The sequence below is a fragment of the Temnothorax curvispinosus genome, unplaced genomic scaffold (assembly GCF_003070985.1).
Source record: "Temnothorax curvispinosus isolate PA1 unplaced genomic scaffold, ASM307098v1 QBEX01003544.1, whole genome shotgun sequence".
Classification (NCBI taxonomy): domain Eukaryota; kingdom Metazoa; phylum Arthropoda; class Insecta; order Hymenoptera; family Formicidae; genus Temnothorax; species Temnothorax curvispinosus.
The window spans coordinates 91,460-116,546 of record NW_020213324.1 but is presented as its reverse complement, the minus strand read 5'-3'; the positions used below and the strand labels follow the sequence as shown (position 1 = coordinate 116,546).

Below are 25,087 nucleotides of genomic sequence, written 5' to 3'. Positions count from 1 at the left end.
GACCGCGTGCGCGCGCCCGCCGTACGTGTCCGGCATACGTGTGCGTGCGTGCGTGTATGTTCGTCGTGTCGTCGCACGTGTGCGCATTGCACATGTGTGGACGAGAACGAGCGTGCGAGCGAGCAACCGCATCGCAAAACGGAAGACGCGTGTGCATGCCAACATTGCCAACAGCCGTCGGCTTTGTGAAAAAAAAGCGCGACGTCGCGCGCGGCGCGCGCTCGTTTTTGCTCCATCTCGCAGGAGGGAATTCCGTTGAAACGCGGGATAGCTAGCGATTCGCGAAATCCTGCGTAATTTGAATAAATGAGTTTTTTTCTTCGTTATATGCCCGCGGCAAGATTAGTTGATTAGTATAACGAATATTAGCGTTATCGTACATCGATCTACATTAGCTGCCGTAGAACAAGTTTTTGCGGTATTCGCGATCAATTTGAAGCAGAGTCCTTTGTAGATGGAATTAGATTAGGCGTAATTTTTTCCATTTTGTTTTAACACGTCTAATGGCTTTCTAATTAAATTTTATCAATTAAAGTATCATCCGCGTAAGATTTATTCGTGTCCTTAATTCGTGAATTTAATAGTTTGAAGAACCTTTGCCTTATTGACGCGCCTTTTAAATTTTGTATTTGGATATTATAAAAAAGGCACAAATACCCTTTTTTTTCTCTACTCGGGTATATACAGTATTTGTCGCGTGATGTGCAGTGCGCGGAGTATTGAAACACGCTCGAACAAAGCTGCCAAAGGGGGGGTCGTCGCGCGTGGTGTGCGAATGTGATTCACGTTCGGACGAGGGAAGACTTGTCGACGCTGTATGATGCACGCGCATATAATGACTCGTTCGAACGAGCGATGTTTGAGTGATCCCGCGACAAACAATGCGGAGTAAGGTGAACGGCCCGAAGGCCGTCGAGAATGGCCGGAAGCCGTCAGTTCGGCGATATAAGTCATAAATAAACCGCCATTTCTCCCCTGCCGATAAATATCTTTTTATCAATTTTTTCCTTTTTTTTCTACAAATTTCTTTTTCACTTAAATTTCATTTCGAGTAGAAAACTAGATGATTCTCAGTTTGTCCCGCTATTGCTCTCCGGTCGCGTTAAAAGTTAGGGCCGGTCTACGATACGTGGAGTAAGGAGTAAGAGTAGGCGGGATTAAGCGTTATAGCCTGTGGATCTTGATTGGCCGAGCGTAAGTGTAAGAGTAAGAGTAAAAGTAAGAAATAAAATTAATTTATTTCGCTTACGCCCTTACGCCAGCTCTCTTAAACCCTCTTAAAATAGTCCTCTTATGCCTACTCTTACTCCTTACTCCACGCTTACTCCGTGTATTGTAGATGACGCTTTTACGGTTATCTTGTCGACGCCGCACCTATCGATCTCGTTGCGTGACATTTCACCGTTTCCGTTTTCAGCGAAAAGCAAACAGCGCCCGATAAGTCAGGTTCGCTCTCGAGGATTCTCGAAATTCAACTTCCGATAATAACTCGGTCATTGCGATCATAACAGAATCCATTCCTGCGATCGTAAATTCTCCGCCGTGCCAAAACCGCAAGGTGCCCACGCCGAAAGATGCCGCAATAAATTAAGATCGTGACCCGCGGGGAGATCGGGGCAATTGATCAAGATCTGAAAAAGCTTGGCTAGCGAATCAAAAAAATGATTGACGATTTTGATTGACAAGATGGTTTTGTCATGACAATTAACATCTTCGAAGATTCGCAACGTCGAACATAAATTATAAATCGTACGCGGAAATCGTGAAGGTATATAATTATTCAAATTATTATACTACATCTTATCGATCGCAGAACCGATAAAAGTTGATCTTTAAAAAACGAAATTGCGCAGTTAGATTAAGAACAAAAAATTACAATTCACGGACAATATATTATTTACCGTAATCGCATAAGATTTGCAATTTCCACTTTTTTGCTACGGTCTTAAACATTCGTTTGAATTGTAATATTTCAATTCGCGGCGCGATATCGTTTCGAAGCGCGCTAATGATTTTTCTAATAAATAATGGAACGTCGCCGATACCGAGAGAAAGAAACGGACACCGCGATCTCGGAGGATCGTTCGATCGATCGATCGCCCCGGGCAATTTCTATAAATTTCTAGGATCCACCGTCGGCACTTTCTCGCACAGGATCGGAATTCCAGTGACCGTGACGCCGCTATACGCGCACGGACACGATTTGGTAACGCCTAAGTTTAACGCTCCGGACATTCCTGAGGTTCCCCGCGCGATGGGTGAGAGCATGGTCGGTGGGTGGCCAAACACGACGACGGCTGAAATCGGCGAAGCCGTTCCCGAGCTGCGCTAAGTAATTTTAGCGATGACACTTAAAGACCGGCCTGTGCCTACGATATTTCCCTCGTCTCGCGGCGTGATCTCGTCGAAAGGAGGATGCACACATCAATCGATAATATATATGCAAAATAATATTTCTCTAACTATCATGGTTGGTTTTGCCTCGAGTTTGAAACACGCGAGAAAACGTGATTACGAAAGTTTTATAGGTATCAGAATACAAATTAAAAATTGTTATTGTTTCACGTGCTGCTTGACTAGATTAGATACTTCAAAATAGGGAACGTTAAGCCAATTGCTTTTCTTCAATTAAAATCAAATCTGAAAATGGAAGAGATACATTGGAATTTGAGGTTGAGCTTTCATTGCAGATATATCGTTATAAATTTTAGTCCGGCGTGCTCGTTTAACGCGGCGCGGCGATTCGACGTCTCTCATCGAGAGAGGCGAAGACGACGGCGACCGGCGGCGGCGGCCTTCGTTAAACGGAGATTCGTAATTTTAGAAATGATAGCGAGAGCCGCGCGCGCGGGCACGTCTTCTCTCCCGCGCGCGCGCGCGAGAAAGAGCGAAGGACGCCGTGGGGCTTCTCTTTTCCTTCCTCGCGTCCTTTTGTGTTTTTCTGGGAAACGCGCAGCGCGTATAGATTACGTCCCCGACGACTGGCGATTGGCGGCGCGATAATGGCGCGCGAGGTTGTCGCTACGTGAGCTGCGATTCGAGGTGCTCGTTAATACCGTCGCAGTTAGGGAGAACGGCGGGCTCGTAAAGTCCGTCTCTCCCCCTCTTCTCCTCCCCCCCTCTCTCTCTCTCGGTGAAATCGTCTTCGAGTGACCGCGAATCTTTTTCATCGTCTAGCCACCGCTGCCGCATGGAAACGACGTTTTTAATTCGACGCGAATTACAGTATTGCGCAATAACGTTATAACGCACGTGCGCCGGCGCGGCGTTTGTAAATTGCCGCCGAGGAGACGCGAGGGAGAGAGACACACGGATATTTTCGCGAATTAAATCGTAAGACATGCGATCCGTCGCAATTTCAACGATCGCGCGCGAAATCGTAACTCTCACGAACCGATCTATCTATCTGACTGGCGCGACGATACGTTATCGGCTATTGGATCATGGATATTTTTATCGAGCCATCTCGGCGAGATTACCTGGCTGATATCGGACTTGGAAACTCGAAGATAACGCGATATACACACCGCGCCTACGTTGGCGGCAGTTTCTTTCCTGCGAAGGAACACGCCGCAGAAAATTTTACGGTCACGAAGTCGAGTTGTTGGTCGTTTTCTGCGTTTCCAGACGCAGCTGGGAACGGCGGAGAGAAAGAAGTAAACGGCTAACTTTTATTAGTACTCGTACAAGCCGCTCGTACAATTTTTCATTAATCTCGCCACTGATACTTTGGTATATAAACTCAGATTTTGTTGCTCCTCATTTAACATTGTAGAGATAAGCGCGTTTCGAAGAGTGATTCTGTGGACACCGCTTTCAACTAACACGGTCCATTGTCTTTGTGTTGCAGCTGGTATCTCTGGACGGATTGCACAGCGGAGTGCCGACCAGGACGACGCCGACGCTGACGCCGACCACCCTCCGCAGCATCGAGCAGACGTTCCTGGAGCTGACGAGCGAGTCGGCGTCGCACAGCCGCGAGGCCGGCTTCGTGCCGCCGCTGGTCGAACCGTCGCAGCCGACTCCGGCACAGACGCAAAACACAACGGCGATACATCTTCCGGCGCCGACGACCACCCTCATCGAGACCCAGCAGCAGCAAACACAGCCGCAGCAACAACAACAGCAGCAGCAGCAACCAGTTAGACGCAATATGGGTGGCAGGCGGCCCACCAGAACGATCGGGATGAGCCCCGAGGAGGAAGAGAGGCGACAGATCCGGCGCGAAAGGAACAAGATGGCAGCGGCGAGATGCCGCAAGCGAAGAATGGATCACACCAATGCCCTACTCGAAGTAAGTGCGCGAATTGTAGATACAATATTGCGTGGCTTACTAGAATTAGCATTATATATCGCATATGATTTAATGAATAAAAATCTCAGTCTCGTTCGTAGAGGTAGCTTCACAAATTATAGATCTCCAATCTTTGAAAAGTCACGACTGCGTCATCGCAAAGAAAAGAATACATTACTATATGACATTAATTGTTTTTTTGTAGGAAACCGAGGGCTTGGAACAAAAGAAACAGCACTTGCAGGACGAGATCGAGAGCCTGAAACACGCCAGAGATGAGTTGGAATTTATTTTGGATGCTCACAGAGCGGTCTGTCGCCGTTCCCTACGCCCCTCGTCCCCGCTGGACATAAAACCCGTGATAAAGACCGATCTTGCGGTCGAGGATCAATATGCCGCCGAACCTGTGAAGGACGACACAACGGTGGCCGCGGCAACGAGACCGAATAGACCTAATTCATTGCCGGTCGGATTGGACAACAATAATAGACTGAATTCCCTGACGATGTTCGCGGAACCGAAAGGGAGACCGGACACCCTCGCTTTCAAGACGGTGGAGACACCGTCCTTTATGAAGCCGTCGATGGATGTGGCCGGTATGCCGATCACCACTCCGACCAGCGGCATACCGTTTAATTTTGAGTCTCTAATGGAAGGCGGTACCGGTCTCACGCCGGTCTCGACGCCCCTGATACCGTCGTGCTCGACGCAACAGAGAAGCAATCTTTCCGCCGTGGATCTCAGCTCCCCGGATGCGAATCCCCCGAAGCTCGTGAGTTTATGACGCCACGATGACACGGTGGAGCACGGGTCCAACGAGGAGAACGATCCCGAATGAGAACGGGAGTACCATGACGCGAAGAATTTCTACAAGCGGGAGCAGAAGTATTATGCGCGTGCTCTTTACAACGAAATTTTCAATCGTTCTTAAAAGCTCTTTCACGCGATTTTGCTTATTAACAGCTGGCGCTTTTTCCTCTTCAAGCGTATCTCTCTTTCAAAGTTTCAACGCGTGCTACACGTAGAAAAGATGAATTGTATTTAGATTTTGATGGTCTGCGAATACGTATTTGATTCTCAGTATTTTCCTATTTATAGATGAATCTTGTCAATCTGAAATTGTAACTTTGTACATATAAATGAATAATGTTCTTGTTACAAATATAAATCGCAAGAGAAGGAGAGATATGTTTGAAGAGGAAAAGCGACAGCTGTTTGCGCCTTAAAAGAAATTGTCGCAGATATGAGCAATAATGTCTGCACAGTGATATAAGTATATTTAACGTTTAAAATAACGAATTAGGAATAATGAATGTAAGATTTCGTCATTTTGTAAGCGATCCAATGAGACAAGTGGAATTTTATACTATAATTCTATTCTATATTGTAAAAATAAAAATTTTAAGACAAAACAAGATTAAGCTCAAACTTCTAAGTACATTAGGTACGCTAAGTCTTAAGAGCTCTTTGAATTGCGCTAAGATTAATCAAGAACCGTTTGCATAATTCAAATATTTAATATTATAATATTAAATATGGGCGAATAAATAAAATTACACGAATGCGAGAATTCCTCAATTTTATCCAACATTTTCTTTGCGACGTTAAAAAGAAAATCTCGCTTTCGTGCTATCCGCATTTGGCATAAATTTTTATACGCGGCTGTCGTTTTTCCAGTCTCACGCGACATTATAACATTTAATCCCTCCATACGATATAATATATATATATATTTTACGACGTATGACATTTTTGCATGATCTTAAGCAATATTAATATATTTATGCGCGACTGCTAGTTATGATGCGTGGAAGCTGTAATGATTTTCTGATTGAACCCGTTAGCAATTTTTTCTGCTCCGGCTGATTACCAAGAGCTTTCCGTATCATACTTGGTGGTCGCAATTGAGAATTGTATATGGAGATTGTAACGCACCAATGATAATGTTGCAATATATTTTGATTAGATTGAGTCAATAAAACGAAGTGAAATTGTACTTTCGGTAATATTATCTCTTTGTTCGTACTATTCATTTCAGAATCCTCTAATTTTTTCGATAGCTTCTTCTTCGTTGATAGGGGTCATTAATTGATAGTGACTAAATTCCAATGAGAACGTCGCGTTGCCCGATGTGATGATTCTCAGCGCTGTTGAATATCCCAATAATTCCGATAATGGCGCGAGAGTTCGGATCACCTATGAAATTAAACGCAAATCTATCGTAATTCATCAAACGGTAAAATAGTTACAATTTATTAGAAATAAGAAAACATAATTTATTCACCTTATTATTGCCACGCATATCAATTTGTTGTACTACCGCTCGTCTACGAGTAAGATCAGCATTGATTTTCGGTGAATATTCCTCTGGTGCAACGATTTCCAGTTGCATCATAGGCTCCAGCAACACGCTATTTCCTTCTTGAAGTAACTGTGCACATGTGAAACATAGCCATTTAAATACCGTATTGAACATTGAAATCAGTATTTTACTGTTTTCTAATAAACAGCCAAAAATAATTTCTGTATTTATGGTAAATATGATATAATGAATTCGCAATAATCAGAATTGTAAATATCAAATATTATTTTAACTAATAGAATTTATTTAAAATGTATACATACCTACCTTTCGAATGCATTGCAAGGCAGCAGCAGAAACAATGGTATCCGAGGTACCGCGCGCTACCTCCAGCCAGTGGAGTTTGACGCCAACATTAATCACCGGACAACTTAATTTCAGACCGTGTAACAATGCGGCGTTCACGCCGTTTTTAATCGCGCTCATCACCCGCGGGTGAATACTGTCGATATTCGAAGCAGTTTCTGAAGACCTGTCCAGAAGCAGTTTCGTCTTGCCCTCGTAATTAGGTATTAAGGACATAGTGATGGTAACTTTGTGCGTCGTTTGGCCCACCCTGTGCTCCACGGATAGCGTATCTTTGACGGGATCTTGAATCGTTTCCTTATAAGCGATTTGCAAGGGACCTAGATCCACGTCGATCTTATATTCAGTCCTAATTCTTTGCTTAATGATATCTATGTGCAGCTCTCCCATCCCGCCGAGAACGATCTGTTCCGTCTCTAGATCGTTCTTCACGTGCAAGCTAGGATCCTCCCTCTGCAGTTCCTGAAGAGCGGTCTCCAGGGCGGACTGCGCTGAGAGAGAGGGCGGTTCTATAGAACAGAAGAAAACGGGATCGAGCAATTTCACTCCGGATGCAAAGAAATTGTCCACGTAGTCCAGCCGGTTCGGATTCTCCTCCAGCATGGACTGTTTAGCGCGGTTGGCTACAGATGCGCTCGCCGTCACCAAGTCGCCCGTGATAGTACTCTTCAGCCCACTTACAGCAGCGATATTGCCGTAACTGACTTCGGCCATTTCCTTATAATCGTCGGCGCAAGCGACGTACAGGCGAGTACACTGCTCGCTTTGCTCGCGCGTCACATTGTACAGCTTCTGACCCTTCTTCATGTTACCGGAATAGATTCTGAAAAATGTGATTGGTCCTCTCTGCTTATCGTGAACAATCTTGAAGACTCTGGCTGCCAGATTGTTTGCGAAATATCGATACGGATTCAGTTGATCTAAATTTGTCGGCGACGGCAGATAGAGAATGACGCTGTCCATTAAAGGCTGCACTCCGATGTTCTTATAGGAACTTCCCAACGTTACGGGCACACCTTTCCTACCTATAGTGACTCTGCGTAAGGAATCGACCAACATTTGTGGCTGCACATTATCCAGAGACTCTTGCTCTATAATAATGTCAGCCAGTTTGTCGTCTAAGCTTGACAGCTTGTCGGTCAACAGTCGTCGCTTCTCACTGGCAACGTCCCATAGTCTTCCGTCGTCGCTTTCAAATATTTTTGCCTTTATTAAATTCATACCTTGATGTTTCTTATCGAATGTTAACTTTTCCATGGTTATCACATCTACGATACCTTCTAAGACTCCTGCATTCAACACGGGGATCTGTATAGGTAATGTTTCTACGTTTAATTTAGATTCGACAGACCGTAAACTCATATCAAAGTCAGCGTCCGCTCTGTCCATTTTGTTAACATAGATTATCCGGGGGATATTATATCTGTCCGCTTGTCTGGAAACTGTTAGCGTCTGGGCCTCCACGCCGGCGGAACCGTCCAGGACCACAATCGCGCCGTCTAATATCTGCAAAGTCTGCTCGACTTCCATGGTAAAGTCGATATGACCAGGAGTATCTATTAAATTGAAGCGATAGTCCTTCCAATTGAACGTAACGGCAGCCGAGGTGATCGTTATCCCGCGCTGACGCTCCTGCTCCATGTAATCGGTCACTGTGTTGCCGTGATGAACCTCGCCCATATTTCTGATGAGACCCGAATAGTATAACATCCTCTCAGTTGTGGTCGTTTTTCCTGAAGAAAAATACATTTAAGTACGGTGTCAGACTGGATCTCTGTACCTAATAATATTTTTGCGTGAATTTGTATACATTTTTCAGCTCAACAACTACGCGCCGAGTAATATCAGTCTTGAAACTCAAGGCTACGGTCAACGTGACGCTACAAATGCTTTGGAGCGTTCTTCTTCTCTTTCTTTCTTCATTGAAAGAAAAGAGAAGAGGAATACTTCGAAGCATTTGTAGCGTCACATTGACCGTAGCCTTCAGTCTCAAGCTGGAATAGTACAATCACATAAATTGATAATCAATTTAATAACAATGATGCTAATAAGCATCCCCTGGTGAAAAAATTACTCTTTTTTTTAATTTTTTAAGAATTTCTCATGTTTTAGATTTATGAAAAATTCTGAAAAAATATGTCAAATTTTTCAGATACTTTCAGTAATAATTGGATGAGAATTTTCAGAATATTTCAGTATCTATATGTATGAAAATTTCTGATAAATTGCGTGGATTTTCTCATTTATTCAGATTTTTATGAAAATATATTGGTGGGAAACATTTGAAATATTTTATTATTATTTTGTCTGTTTTTCTAAAAAAACGTTTCAATTTTGTATTAAAAAATCTGAAAAATCCTGACATTCTGAGAAAGTCTGAAAATTTTTATAGAAATTCTGATTAATATGAAAAATTCTGAAACATTTTTCCATCAAGGTCTTTAGAACTGCAAAGGACTTATTGCTCAAACTTGGACCCCTCTGCTATCTGGTAGTGTATAAAAATATATTTCTGTATCTAAGAGGTAAAGAATCGCATCTCCATTATTATGAATTCAGAGAAAACAAGGTTTAAAGTTTTAAATGGGGAAATTATATATATATTTTTAGATATAAAATAAAAATAGCGCCTTGATTTATTATAAGATTTTAATAAAGTAATTTAACTGGCACGTTTAATGGTACAACTGCCAATAACACGCATTACCTTTAAAAATTAGGCATTATAAAAATTTTCAATACAACTTTGTCTAAACATTGTACTTTAGGAGAACTAGTAATAATAGATATAAGACGCTTTACACTATACAATACAATTTAAGCACCTGCTATATTGAAAAATGTATTAACTCCATTTTGACAAAAACTGGAGGTACGATTCTTTACCTCTAAAGTACAGATTTGTATCCAAAGGTATCAATCAGATGAATCAAACAGAAATACTAACCAGCGTCAATATGCGCCAGAATGCCGATGTTACGTATCCTTGAAATTGCACACTCTTTACTTTTAGAGGCCTCTGAGAGAGAGGCATTTTTATGCATATATCGCGTGCGCAATTTACACCATGATGTCTTTAAGATATTGTGCTTCAGCATCCTCTCAACGTTTGCGAAAACTGGCAGTGTTTTCCAAACAGCCCTGTATCTTTCCACTGCCTGTTCCTATTTAGACAAAGTGGTATCACTCTTTCATCTTTTTCTTTTCTTCCAAACCATTTTATACACTTGTGTTTTACTTTTTGCTCTAATCAGGAAAAATTCTATATAAACTAAACATTATTATAAAATATTTTAACGCTTTCTCGCTACTGAGTATTAAACAACTAAATGTAATTTTTTTTCATCCATTAAAAATATTCCTTTTTTTTTCGTTAAAAACACTTCATTAATTATACATAAACAATTGCCGTTTTACATTTAAGAACTTGGTGTCAATCTTATGACCATTATTATGTAAAGAAAAAGTGCATGGTAGTTGCACCTAACCTAAAAGTGCTTACTATTTCATTTGGGAAAAAGACGCTTATATCATGCTAAATCGAACGTGGAACAAATGATGGATCTGTCAGATAATTAAAGAGACATCGTACTCTTTTCGTTTCGCAAGATACTTTTTATTCGACGAATAAACAAATTACACAAAAATCTGATACACTCGCGGCGAGGTTAGACACTTCCTTCTCGATGAGTTTCGGAACGCACCGCGCAATCGCGCACGGCTGTTGAGTTTCGCTCCGCTCAGCGATCATCTGTTCGCGCTCCGATCCGGGATTGACAAGAGGTCTTCTTGCCGCTCCAACAGAGTTTACCTGATTCTGCCTGATTCATCAGCGGCGAATACCCGGGAGCCAAGTTTCTCGCTCGTTCAGATCGCACGTCGCACGTTCGTTTACGCAGCGCACGTCGCCGAGGAGCGCGCGGTAGAATTTGTTATTGGCCGTGTGCGATCGCGATCAGTCAGTCGCGCACGTGAGTCAGAGTCACCGAGGGAATTTGTTAAAAAAGAAAAGAACGCGTGGCAGAGCCCGAGTCGCTTGATTATGTGCGCGAAAATGGCCTTTCAGCATCAGCCGGGTACCGCGATGGAGTGCCTAAGCGTATGTATCTTTCGAATCTGTCGTGTACTTATTGTTGTCCACGATACACGCCCTTTACTTTACCGCTAGAACATACCGGGTTGCCCCTTTCATTTGTATCTCGCAATAGTACGTTTTAGAATTTTTGCTCATATTTATACGGTATTAATAAATATTAATAAATATTATATTAGAAATTAAATAGTCGATATTAATATGATGATAATAAATATTCACGGTAGTGAAGGGTTTGTGTCGCAATAATAACAGAAATCTGTGAATTAACAAACAAAACAAAAAATCTATGAGTAGAACTCGGTCTATGTTGTATTTCCTTGTTGCATGTTCTTTGAAATACTGTGCTTTAAGAGGAACGGAGCACTGCAGAAAAGATTACTGCAGAATTTATAACAAGTCCTTTTTACATTTGTATTTGTGCGTCATACTGCATTATGTATGTTATACATATATATATGTATATATATATATATTTATTGATTTGCTATAGATACCAATTACATTACACAAAGAGACAGAGATCAATGAAAATGGCGAGGAGGTGATGAAATGCGGATTTAAAATCGGTGGTGGCATTGATCAGGATTTTACAAAAAGTCCACAGGGTTATACAGACAACGTAAGATATCGTATTAGGCTTTAAAACATATCGTTCTTATACGTATAATCTATACAATTTTAATATAACATAAAAAAGTTCATAGACATGAATCTCTTTTTCCAGGGGATATATGTAACGGAGGTACACGACGGATCGCCAGCTGCGAAAAGTGGTCTTAGGATGCACGACAAAATTTTACAATGTAATGGATATGACTTTACGATGGTGACTCACAAGAAGGCGGTTTCTTATATAAGAAAGCATCCAGTATTAAATCTTTTAGTAGCCCGTAAAGGTGTTACTAGTACTTAAAAATAATGCCAAAAGAGATTTTTATTGACAGATATTTATTTCATATTATACTCTGACGAGGTTTGCGTATCCGTTGTATTTTTCTGCCAAATATTACAGTAGGTATTAGCAACCTCTATTAATTAATACGTAGAAGTTAGTTCAGAATATATAAGACGACGTTAAATCATGTGACTGAAAAAGGTTTAGATTTCTCTGTTTACTTTAAAGCTGAGACAAACAGTTGTTACGCTAACTTGATACTATTAATATCTTTGTAAAGAAGTTTAAAAAGAGAAATGCCAAAGTACAATAATGTTGCATTAAGTTATATCTTCGAATATAATGATATTTTTTCTCCATTAAGAATCCTGCCAAGAATTTATATTACACGTATCTTTCTTGATGCATTTCGCAGTTATCAAATCTAAATATAATCAACAATGATAAGTGAAATTGGACCGATATGAATCTTACAATTAAATAGAGAAGATGCCATCTTTCGTCGGGCTGGAGCTTGGTAACTTAATTATAATATTTGTGCGAATTTTGTATACTTTTTCCAACTTAGCAAACTGCGCGCCAATTATTTGTCGGTGTTGAAACACAGGTTTTTATTGGAATAGTAAATCCACATATTTATATCAATAAATCAATTTGACATTTGATTGTTAGTAAGTACCTTTTAAATCACTGTAAAGACATTATTGCGAAAAATATTACTCTAGCCAGGGTTCGAACCTGGATTTTGTTCCAATCCACGACGATTGTCTTTACCAATTCGATCACTGAGGCATGTACAAATAATCGACAAATAATCGGCTAAGTTAGAAAACAGTATACAAAATTCACATAGAAATATTATTATTAGACTACCAAGTTCTAGCTCGATCGAAGGTGACATCTTCTCTATTTAATTGGAAATATAATCACTTTATGACTTTAGTAAAAACATACGTAATAGCCATAATATCAATTTTTTATACACTTTATTTGATATACTCAAAGTTCAATTCCAGCGAAAGCAGAATTGATATTTGTGAGAAAAGATATTGGGAAATTTCAAGGCTTCCATTCACAAATATTTATATTATTCTGTATGAGTTATTTTCTTTAAAATATGATATTTTTAAAAGTACAATTTACACATAATTGTCAATTATTTTGATACACTTATATTTTCAAATTATTGTGATACATTAATCTATCTTTTTTAACCCTTATGTGAGTGACGAGGTACCAGGTACCTTTTGCGTTTTAACAACATAAACAAACTAAAATTCTTTTACATTCTAGTCGCATTAAAGGGCTAAAACTTTGTGAGAACTCCTAAATCGAGTTTTTTACTCCCCGAGTACCCGGTTACTCACATAAGAGTTAATATGCATATAATTTCAACATGCCTAAAATAAATTGGAGATGTAACAAATGAAAAAAAAAAAAAACATTCCAAACTATTTGCCTAATATTTACATTTTTATGTAACATCACATTATTGGATATATTACTAATCTATCAATTAGAAACTAAATTTGTAAGGTGTTTCTACATATCTTATATTTAACATACTGTTTATATAGAGATATTATGAATATAAAATTTCATGAAAAGAAATTGAGCTATATATTTTTATGGGTTTTTTATTTTAATTGAAAATGAGAGAAAGGTATAATTTATTATAATAATATATATTTATTATAATAATATAATTATGTACACATTGTTTACATTTCCAAGTATTTCAGTTATTCAGGATCGTATTAGATATGGAAAATATATCGAGAAAAATTCCAAACAAAGACTTTTTGAATCACAAATGAATATATCTATTTATATACATAGCCTGTTGTATTGCATTTTTAATATTTTTAAACAAATAGTCATATTGCAAAACGACGTAATTGCAAGAAAAGTACGTAAATAGAAATACGATTTTTGTACAATTTTTATACTTCGCCTCTTTGTTTTTATGCAAAGAGCGAATTTTTTATGTATTTAATAACATTTAATAATTTTATATTTTATCTCTTCTTAAGATGGATTGAAAAGTATAAGAGAGTTCCTGCATATGACATATGTAAGGATATATAGCTCTGGGAATATATACTACATGTGTATATGTATATCCTAGTCTAGTAATGTCGAAATATTTCATACATATGTTACTCTGTATACAATGGATGCATAAATGGTTGCGAGCATATATACTCCTCACAGATTCCGTATGAATTATAGAAGTGTTATAAAAAAAACCAAAAAGAAATTGTTAGAACTATTCTGAGTGTTATTTTATTTATCCTAATCTGGGAAGATTCTCCAAGATGTATCACATTTATTTACGGCTTATAAATATTAAAATTTGAAAGCAGGTTTTTTAATGCTCAATAATAATCCTTGAATATATCCGTTAGAACTTTATTGCCAACGTTTTATGTGATGACTATAGAAAAAAAACGATACTACTAGTTATGTCGCTACATTACATGACACTTCAAATCAGTGATATATACATAATTTTCCTATTACTTTGAGACAATATCGTAATTTCTTAATTGCTACACTTCTGTTTCTGTTTCTAGTCGCAAAGAAGCAAATTGCATACTATGGGATAGTAATTAATTCTACAAATTTCTTCTTTCTATTATTCAAACGATAAATGCATTAATATTTATACGCATTTTACTTCTTCACGTAATATAATAATCTGTTACACATTTTCGGTATGCTAGTTATATAACTATATTTTAAAATAGCTAATTGTATCCTAGTGATGACTGATAAATGTAATATTTTTATCTAACTATTAAACAAACATTGGCCGGCCATACAATTTCATTTCGCGATACTATCCTATCCTAATTGTAGAAACACGTTTGTTCTGTGTTCATTCTAAAAATCTATACTTGAAAAATAGTTGTTTCCTCATTTGAACTGTTTATTACAATCAGTAATCATCAAGACGAAATTTATTAAGATAAGAAGATGTTTCTATTCATTGATATAATTAATTGATAATTGATAAGTAGAGTTTATGTTCTCACAAATTATGTCTTGATGATTAATTTCTTATATGAAAGCTTTCTCTCGGCGTACAATATTCCATTGAAAGTATGAGCATTTTTAACGTTGTTTTATATTATGCACTGTAATTGACTATAATTATTTATATAATATTTATATAATATTTCGAGTATCCTGCATCTTAGAATTAATTAATCTTTATTAGTTTACATAATTGTTGCCATTAGAAACTTTATAATGTTATATCTAAAATTGATGGACTCTTGTAGGCTACCAGAAAATTAACAATAACATATCCTGTTGCCAAAATATTCATTTAGTAAATAAATGATAAATTATATATATATTCTACAATATATATAGTTATATTGTTACATCTCAAAATTATTTTTCTTTCCCTTTCATTTATGGTAAGATTCGTCCCACTTGTACTGAAAATATTTTTCATAGTTCTCATTTGTTTTGGCACACATAATAAATTATTAAATATATTACATGTTCTTATTAATTTTTAGGTAGCTCGATTGAAACTATAGTTACCATAATGTTTAACTTAATTTAAATAAGACCAATAATAAATTTATATTTATTTACATATTTTAAACTATATTTTTTTATTGATTCTCTAATTATAGAACTTGTGATTCTATAATTCTATAGTTATTATTCTTCCTGTATAGTGTGTTTTGTGGAAGTATGTAAGAAATGATCTAAATGTAGTATAATGTGTTATATCATTCAGCAATGGAATGGAATGGAATGGAATGGATATGGAGTTTCACTATAATATATAAAACTACTATATACTATAAAAATTAGTTTGTTTATGCATCTTCCTTTAAGATGAAATTTTAGTAAAATGTAATGTTTATGAGGGAAGAACGTTTGTTTTCCACGCACGCGCGCATTACCCGTGTTCTTTATGTAAATATATGTATATAAATTAATATTAAATCACAATTCACTTGCACAATTTGGATTACCGTTCACTTCGGGAAACTATAATGTGCTCTTGCAGTGAGGTGTCTACTGCTTATATTGCAATATGATCTATAAAATGTACATGACTTTATTCTGAGTATTAAATTTCATCTAACTTATCTTTATATGAAAAAATAAAGTTTAAATATTAGACAACATTATTATATATTGTATTATTGTTTAACAGCTATATATATATATGTATATATGTATATGTACATAACATGATAACATTGGTTATGTAGTTGCCGAGATGAGTACTTTAGGCTTAAGATTTGGAGCATTATTTGGATTGTTGATGTGTAGATGCTCTCTATCGCGTCAACAAAATTAAAATATTAGACTAAAATATGAATTGTATTTTAGCCCCGTTAAAACATAAATGAGATTTGTGTTTTCATAACACATATTGTTAAAATATTATGAACGAAATGAAATTTCATGTCTCCTGCAAGTCGTCGTTCATACTCATCGCTTTTCATCTGGATAAAGATGAACTAGCCTCTGACCTTCCACTTGCTGACTGCAAGCTCATCATTGAACCTCTAAAGGAAGCCAATGAAAATATCATTATAAGATTATTCTACGTAAAATTGAAAAATATGCACTGTATGTACGTTACATAAATACCTGTAATGTGCAGATGGTAATGTTTCATAAAAGTACATAAGTTGAGCCTTATGAGAACTAATAGATGGAAGAAATTCGGCTTGATCTTCTTGATTTTGCCATTGTAACACGTAAGTACCTGTATCCTGCATGATATGAGTCCCCTATAATGCAAAAAGAATTAATAATTTCGTATGTAATTGTACACTATCCGCATGTATGAAATAACTACATATAATTATTCACAAAAATATCTGGACAAATTACGCGAAAAAACATGTATTTATTGCCATAAATATATTTGTTTGCAAATTCCTTAACACAAAGGAAACAATAAATTATAATTTGAATCTCATTCAGTACAATAGAATTAATCAAATTATACTGGAAATATACTTTTATATATCTATTTTTGTGCCTCATTCATTCATACTTGTGACTGAGTATATGATATATATATCCAATGACTTCATCCGACATCAATACATAAAATTATGTGAGTACGTACTTGGATGCTTTCACCATCGTGACAAATTATATTGTGTTCGACTTTAATATAATTATCTTTTAATTCTTTTGCAGCAACAATTTCATGATCACCGCCTATTGCAAGCTCTGGAAGTTCTGTAAAATAATCATTGTATATTATATTGCTACTCCGAATTGTAAAAAAATGTTACGTACATTTCATGACAAATCTGTTTCTAATATTAAAGTGTACCTGAGATAACACCGTTTCCACTGTTTCGAGATTTGTGAAGCACTGTAAATATGACATTGTGCCGCATTACATCGAAATCCCATGTCAGAACAGCACCCGGATCATCGGATTCTATGAACACATGATGAGTTTGACCACGGCTCAAGCTGATGGAGTGATACAGACTGTGCTCGTGTTCACCAGAGGTACCCTCCAAATCCACTCTGTACAAGTTTTTCGGCACTACCCCACCTTCCATCACGTACGTCTGATATTTATAATAAAAATAAAAACGTTTTCGATGTATACTTAATTATACTTATTTAGGTTGCTTATATAATCTTGAAAATATTTAAATAAGATTTTACGAGAATTAAAATAGAGCTGATCAAATTTCAGATATTTAATGGATTGTGTGAATTGTTCCAAGTCTAAGTATGTAATTTAATACGTCATTTACGATAGATGTTTTTAAGCTTAACTTGTGTAAAATACTCTGAAATTTAACTAGCGAGAGCACACAAAATTACTTCACTTTTTGTGCGCGCAGTGTTAATCTATATTTTTGAATTAGTGCTTGAACTTGTGTGCGTTACATAAGTGTACATGATCTTGATTGTATCAAAACTATGTATTCATATTTCACAATACACATAAATAATGTTTCAACGTAGACTATCGATAAAATTCCTGTATTTTATAAATGAATAAAAATTTATAACAGATGATTTGTATAAAATGGTTTTGCCTCAGATATGGATGATATATCACAGAGATAAGGACATACGAACACGACACACAGACAATGCCTATGTATCTAGCAACTGCTGATGTTACACGTGACAATTTTCTTTGGTATTTCTAATATATATGTATGATATACAATGTGCATTTTTAATAACTATAAAAACGTCACATTTTTTCCACTAAAGCCAGTTAGCGGCAGAAAAAAACTTCTACAACATATTTAACATGAATTTTGTATCGTTTTCTTACACTGGTCGCAGTTGCGTCGAAAATGTAAAATCTCCGAGGTACCATATTATAGACTTCGCATATATTCATTTCCTAGTATTCAACACGTGTACAAAAAATATATTACTCCAATGTAAATAAAAAAAAATGACACTTTTTTCCAAAAAAAGAAAATTTTTTAGGTCATAAAATATTCAATAATCATCAATTATTAAAAAGTAGAAACGTATAAAAAAACACTTTGGCATTCATGATCGTCATAATATACATTATATTCATTCAAGAAAAAATGGATAAAATAAATTATTAATATATAAAAAAAATATATTATATGTAACCTATGTATTCTTATATAATATACTGATATAAAATGTCATAAATATGTAATTGTGTATTAAATATTCATGTTAATAAGTGTGACATTTATACAATATTTAATTGTTATTAATGTTACTAAATCTCACCTCTGAGGAACCACCAAGGAAATCAGGAATAAATTCTTGATTAATGTATTCGCTAAGACCTCCAGATCCTTGTTCATGGTAGTCTGTACCACAATAAAAAATAAACTTCTTCCTAGTATTTTCGTCTGCAATTTTAATACATAACACGATTAGAAAAGTGTTATTTTATACAATTAAAGCAATTGTTAAAATTCTTACTGATAAAAGTGCTGATAAGTGTCCACAAAATAGGGAAACATCTAGGGGCACGCATGATTAGAACTCTTCCCATTGTTTCTGGATAATTTGCTTCAACTATTTCTATTATTCGCAATAATGCCTGAAGCAAATTAAGCAAATACGAATTATTAGACCTCGCGATATAATAAGTTATAACACTATATTGAGAAATTAATTATAAGTAATTTATTTCACTTAAGACGATCATACTTTTATTCCTGGTCTCCATAGATGCCGCATATTTAAACCTTCTAAATCTATCAACAGTGTCCATTGGGAGACTGGATGATCCCAAACATTAGTAGCTTCTTCCATCAAGTGCAGACCTTCTTCACAGATATGTAAAGCCTGTAAAAAAAAGTAAAATATTAAATCATATCAAAAACTTTTCGATTTTAAAATATTTTAAAATAAACCTAACTTACTAGTAATAACAATTCATCTTCTCCAATCGATTTAAGTAGACCTTTAACATCCATCTGACCCAACCGTAAGATATATAAAGGTCGTCCGTCTACATCAAAGATCGAATATATAAATAGAATCTATGTTGACTCATTATTTTTCATAGCATAACTTAGGATAGCGTGACATTTGCAGCAAATTTATTATCGACTGATTACCTTTATCAAAGTGATGCCAGCCGCCAGGGAAGTAATCTTTAATTACTTGTGGCATTTCGTATTCGTCAAGAAGTTTATCGATCTGATGCTTCTTCCTCCAATGTAAAGATTGCGTTAACATTTCTCTGGCTTTTTCGACTGAGAATTCCGTAGCCCGTAGGAACCGTAGAAGCGTTGCATAACCCGGTACAGAACTACCCCTCAATTCTTCAATGCTATGTCTAAGCTGCACTAATTTGCTTTCCTGTATCATATCTAGTTTTCCTAAGTATCTCTCTATATAATCCGACGACAGTTGCATCTCTGTAATTAAAGGAAACGAAAATAAAGTCATTTGTTAAATGACACTATTATATTTATCAAACCAATATATATATTAAAGAAGATAATATTACCTCTGTTGCTGGGCAGTTTGCTGTCGGTAATACATAATTCTTTGTCACTATTTTCGTCCACATTTTTCCTACATAAAAAAAGTAACCATTGCAGACCGAAAACATTGCTCAATATAAATTGTTAGTATGAATTTAGGTAAAATGTGTTAAATGTTTACTGCTGGAAATTAAAATTGTAAGATGTTACAATTAAGATTTTAAATATTATTTTACAGAAACAATGACTTCTATACGCGTGTGTGTGTGTATATGTGCTCTTGATGTCCGAAATGCTCGTCCATCGTGATGTTCCCTTACAAGCAACGTGAAATTTATGCAATTAAGATGTTCAGCCAGACACTCTAATGTATTGTATATAATTGAATTAAATGTACCATACTTACTTTTCTTCTTCAGAAGATCTTTCCCGTGGATCTTCCCAAGGAGCAACATAGGTAATGCCGTCTTCTTTCAATTGGTTTACGAAATATTCGATAATTTCCTTACCCTGTAATTAAACATGATGTGATTACATTTTATGAAATAAAAAACATTGTAACATGTATTATCATTTTAATATAACTATCATATTTGTTGTTCTAATAATATATTGTTATTACCTTAGCAATATTTTGTGCATATTGCTTCATTGCTAATTTTTCCATTGAGTTTTCAAAACCGAAAAAGTTTTTAATATCTAAACTTGCTGTTTGTTCAAAGCAAGTCCATTCTGGATTTTCAGGATGAATCTAAATGTGCAATTAATATATATATAATTAGAAAATATTCTAGATATCATACTCCTAACATAAAGTAAAAGTTTATAAAAATATATCACATAAAATATCTTTTTTATATAATAAATAATTATATGTAATACTTACGAAATATTTACATTTTTCGATAACAGTTACTCTAGTGGCAAAGCTTTCGTTGTACGCTTCTATTTCTAAAACACTATTGCGCCTATTTAAAACATTCCTTTGAATAAAGTATACAAAATCCACACCAATTATCTGAAATTAATTACTAATTAATGAATATGGGATTTATACTAAATTTATCCAAAATTGTTAGTAGTAAAATCTAAGAAAGATTTTTTGCAGCTATTGTTTCCTAAAAAAAGAACTATAAAATCTAGTATCCGAAATACAGGCTGTTTCAAATCTACCGTGACACTTAATTATTGATAGCATGGATTTTTGTAGTAAAAGAAGGAATAGATAAGTATAAAAGAACTTGAATGTCTTTTACATATACATGTAAACGAACCTTTTTCAAGATATAGGGTGCCTCAACATTCAATTTACATCGCCTTTCCGTGGTTCTAACAGCACCATCCTCACTCTCTTCGTCCAACATAACTTCACATCCGATAAAAACTGGTATCTGTGGACACGTTGGAAACCTACGCTCGTACGCCTGTAAAAGAATGACACTTCAATTATCTCTTTGTTTCAAATATCTCAGTGCATCGTGTCGTAACACTTATGTTTACCGAATATATAGCTCGAATACGTCTCGCGAGCCAAAAGATTAAGGAAGAAAAATTACATACTGGTTAAAAAAAATATTTAAAAAGCTTGTGGGAAAAAAAAAGGAAAAGAGGACATTTAAAAAAGATAGCTGCTTGTTTTCATCTGGTTCGATACAAGTGTTTCGTAACGAGGAGTCGTTTATTGGATTTTCTGGGATATGGCATATGTGCCCCGCGAAGGACATAGGAGGCACGAAATGCAATAAATATTTTATGACGGCCAAGTTTGAAGGCTGCATATAGTATTGAAACACACCATCATGACGAGAGCGAAAGGATGCTTGTAAACTCGCACGGGCGACTGGTATTGTTGCACCATGGTTGCTGGTTCCCTTCACGTGTTTGCGTTATCAAATCCGACACTGATGATCACGCAACGGCGAGACCTTTGATAATTCGATCACCGTATATACAGTATATTACAGATAATCAATTGGCAGGCGGAAGCGGAGTGCAGACGGAACGGAACTCACGCTCTCATGCCGCTCTCTCCAATTGGAGTACAGAAAGCACTGTCATGTCTGTCACTACTCAGCGAGAACTATAGGATGGAAACAGAAGCGCGCGCCGCAAACTCGATACATTTTGTGGCTGTGATTTTCAGTGCCATCTTGAATCCAGTACCGCAACTCGCGTACGGTACGTGAACGAGAAGACTCGCAGCGTTAACATTTAAGACTCCATAGACGCGGAAACGTCGTGCGGTAGAGTGCGTTGACCAATCAGAAGGCTGCCGCAAGTCGCCTGCGGCAAAATCAAAATTTGTGATTGGTCAACGCACTCTGCCGCATGGCGTTTCCGCGTCTATGGAGTCTTAGCATTAGCATTAAATTATTTCGATGAGTTTTGCAACGTGCGCGCATAAAAAGAAACAATGGCCGCGTTCAGCAGATATAACTGTTGAGTTCGTCTTATCAACACTCCGCGTTGATTGATTGGTTCTAAAAGTAAAGAGCCAATCATGTTCGACTGGTACTGAGCGGCTTGGGTCTGCTGAACACGACCAATGTTTCTTTGTACGTATGTACATTATCGTACTTTTCGTTTAACTTTTTTGTTTGGAGTCTCAGCCTAATTCTACAGACGGTATGATATTCCTTGATGTCTACTGAATGGACCTGCACCCTCATTTTGTAACATCAAGTTGTAGAATTTTTATACGAAGCAAATATTGGGTGCGTTCAGCCGATACTCCGCTAGCCTAGCAATCGTGAGCAGTCGCTCGTTTTCGCTCGTTTCCTCTCCTTTGACCCAATGGTTAAAGGAGAGGAAACGAGCGACTGCTCACGATTGCTAGGCTAGCCGAGTATCGGCTGAACGCACCCATTGTTAAAAACAAGTGTAGGTATTACAGACAGCTATTAGCTCACAGCACCCTGGCATTGTGACAAATAGGAGATACATCTATCAATTTTCAGCTATATTTTAGACCAATGCATACGTTTCAAATTCGCGCACTTTTGCATGCGCGTGCAGCCACGGAGCATGCGCATGTGGCCACAGAGCTAAAATGGAGCATTCAGCATGCACATGTGGTCGGCCGCGCGCGCCGCGGGGCAATTCGCTCAACGTGCGGGGGGCAGTTCAGACGTGTTTTGTCCAGTAGGAAAATTTTTTTAACCTGAGAGTCGTCAACTTTAACGCTAAATATTTGGCTTCGCAGAGCAGACCGCCGCATTTTTCTGCCAGATTCTTTCGTTTCGTGTCAAAACTTGTCGAATAAGCATAATTTTATTGATATTCGAGGTGCAGCGCGTACTCAAAATAATTTCCCCACAATGTCATGCGTGTCTATCTCGCCCGAGCACGCGGAAAGTAGCCTCCGAATTATGGAGAGTTATCTGCACAAGCAACAGCTAACAGACGTCACGCTGATCGCGGGTGAGTGTACCCGCCCTTTACCGGGTTCTGGGATGCTTTTCGTTTTGATAACAACGCACCTATGTGTCAACTGTCAATTGGACTTATAATGATTCAGATGATAATAGTTAATCAAATGTTTTAATTAATAACAACTAGGAGAGTTATTATTTTATACCAATATGTTTACATAAAATGTGCATTTTCTAATATAATTTTATGTATAGTCAAGAGATTCAAAGAGAAATCTTTTTTATTGTTAAAAGTTGTTATTTAAAGTTTTTAATCAGTAAAAATTGAAGAGAGAGTATATTTTGTACACAACATATTGAAAATATTCTTCGCACTCGATGAACTTGTGACATCCCATTTCTCATATTTTCTTACTCTGTTCTGTGCTTTTCTTAGGAAATAAGCGTGTCCCAGCTCATCGATTAGTACTCAGTGCTGGCTTAGAATATTTTGCTGCCATGTTCACAAACCCTCTGCGAGAGTCGGCACAAAATGAAATAGAATTAATAGATGTTGATGGAGATGCTTTATGGGCTTTGGTTCTTTATTGTTATACAGGTAATTCTGCTTAAGAAGATATGTTTCATGTAAGAAAACATTTTACGAATATTAACGTTACGATAAAGGCATTTGCAGATATTTTTTTTAAGCCGTTCTTGTTAATTTTTGGATTTCTTATCAATTCTTAATAACATGTTTTTTTGTATATGTATTGCAGGTTGCGTAGAATTGCAGGAAGATAGCGTAGAGACTTTACTTGCAACAGCATGTTTGTTACAATTGAATCCAGTTATTAAAGCGTGCTGTCAGTTTCTCGTCAAACAACTTCACCCAAGCAACTGTCTGGGCATACGGATGTTCGCCGATACGCAGGGTTGTTCGGAATTGCTTGAATACGCACACGCATACACTACCAAACATTTCATGGAAGTTACAAAAAATCAAGAATTCTTACTGCTATCTGCCAATGAAGTTGCAAAGTTACTTGAATCTGAGGATCTTAATGTTCCTTCAGAAGAAACTATCTTTCATGTAAGACAACTGTTTGTTGAGCGAACCAATTTATATGAAATATTAAAAAAGAGATGTTATCATAGCGATAAGTTTTTTATAGCTATACTATTGATCATAAATATACAAATATATATTTCTATAATTGCTTAAGCAAATATTTCATACAAATGCAATTAAAATACCTAACCTGAGATACAGAATAAACAGAATCGTTATTGTTTTATTATTATTCCAGGCTCTAGTGACTTGGCTGGAACACGATCCAGAAAACAGGAGCAAAGATGCCAGTAAATTATTAGGTTTAGTCAAATTACCATTGCTATCACCCGCGGTAAGTTCATCGACAGCTCAATTTTTTCACTCTACAGAACTTGTGCATTAGCACTAAATAAATCAAAACAGTTCATAGCTGACAATATTGAGAATAACGAATTGTTCAAAGACCAAAGAATGGTGCAGGAATTAGTAATGGAAGCATTGAAGTATCATTTGCTGCCTGAGCGAAGACCTTTGCTTCAAACAGGCAGAACGAAACCCAGAAAAGCCACTCTGGGTACGTTGTTAGCTATCGGAGGGAATGACGATAATGAAGGTAATTTATTATATCCAAAATGAATTATTTAATATTAGTCGCATAACTGATAATTAATCGATCACATGTAATGTGTTGAATATGGCGCTCTAGCGCCTTGAAGCGCCTCTATGTTCGCACAGACACGCCACGCATGCTAGGGAAAATTAAAGTTCC

General features: G+C 36.7%; 5 protein-coding genes across 8 annotated transcripts in view; 3 read left to right on the top strand and 2 right to left on the bottom strand.

Moving 5' to 3' along the window:
• Positions 1-6,305, top strand: part of LOC112452630 (transcription factor kayak) — a 33,038-nt gene extending 26,733 nt beyond the window's left edge. For all 3 annotated transcript variants that reach the window (XM_025012950.1, XM_025012949.1, XM_025012951.1), the window contains exons 2-3: positions 3,851-4,294; positions 4,500-6,305. In XM_025012950.1, coding sequence (XP_024868718.1) covers positions 3,851-4,294; positions 4,500-5,078 — 1,023 coding nt within the window. In that variant the 3' untranslated portion in view covers positions 5,079-6,305. The remainder of the gene's footprint in view (positions 1-3,850; positions 4,295-4,499) is intronic.
• Positions 6,233-10,665, bottom strand: LOC112452629 (ribosome-releasing factor 2, mitochondrial). 2 transcript variants are annotated; one of them, XM_025012947.1, is made up of 5 exons: positions 10,465-10,665; positions 9,910-10,126; positions 6,924-8,695; positions 6,579-6,725; positions 6,233-6,490 (listed from the first exon to the last, which is right to left on the bottom strand). In XM_025012947.1, the coding sequence occupies exons 2-5, from the start codon at positions 10,058-10,060 to the stop codon at positions 6,329-6,331; spliced, it is 2,232 nt and encodes a 743-aa protein (XP_024868715.1). In that variant the 5' UTR covers positions 10,061-10,126; positions 10,465-10,665; the 3' UTR covers positions 6,233-6,328. The 2 variants fall into 2 exon arrangements, with proteins under 2 accessions (XP_024868715.1, XP_024868716.1); XM_025012948.1 differs by lacking the exon at positions 6,233-6,490 and having other exon boundaries at positions 6,618-6,725; positions 6,920-8,695; positions 10,465-10,572.
• Positions 10,666-10,715: 50 nt separating this feature from the next.
• On the top strand, positions 10,716-13,395 carry LOC112452631 (uncharacterized protein C45G9.7). Its single transcript, XM_025012952.1, has 3 exons — positions 10,716-11,061; positions 11,549-11,677; positions 11,783-13,395. Exons 1-3 carry the CDS (start codon positions 11,005-11,007, stop codon positions 11,969-11,971), a joined length of 375 nt encoding a protein of 124 aa, XP_024868720.1. The 5' UTR covers positions 10,716-11,004; the 3' UTR covers positions 11,972-13,395.
• Positions 13,396-16,101: 2,706 nt separating this feature from the next.
• Positions 16,102-21,972, bottom strand: LOC112452628 (protein real-time). Its single transcript, XM_025012946.1, has 15 exons — positions 21,710-21,972; positions 21,189-21,338; positions 20,801-20,932; positions 20,537-20,665; positions 20,321-20,424; positions 19,938-20,005; positions 19,543-19,845; positions 19,345-19,433; positions 19,130-19,267; positions 18,899-19,019; positions 18,701-18,825; positions 17,283-17,529; positions 17,070-17,185; positions 16,583-16,725; positions 16,102-16,497 (listed from the first exon to the last, which is right to left on the bottom strand). Exons 1-15 carry the CDS (start codon positions 21,770-21,772, stop codon positions 16,431-16,433), a joined length of 1,995 nt encoding a protein of 664 aa, XP_024868714.1. The 5' UTR covers positions 21,773-21,972; the 3' UTR covers positions 16,102-16,430.
• Positions 21,973-23,112: 1,140 nt separating this feature from the next.
• The window catches only part of LOC112452632 (kelch-like protein 5), a 4,485-nt gene continuing 2,510 nt past the window's right edge, over positions 23,113-25,087 (top strand). Inside the window, exons 1-5 of the mRNA XM_025012953.1 lie at positions 23,113-23,334; positions 23,722-23,883; positions 24,044-24,357; positions 24,575-24,670; positions 24,742-24,931. Of these exons, the coding sequence (XP_024868721.1) occupies positions 23,232-23,334; positions 23,722-23,883; positions 24,044-24,357; positions 24,575-24,670; positions 24,742-24,931 (865 nt within the window). The 5' untranslated portion in view covers positions 23,113-23,231. The remainder of the gene's footprint in view (positions 23,335-23,721; positions 23,884-24,043; positions 24,358-24,574; positions 24,671-24,741; positions 24,932-25,087) is intronic.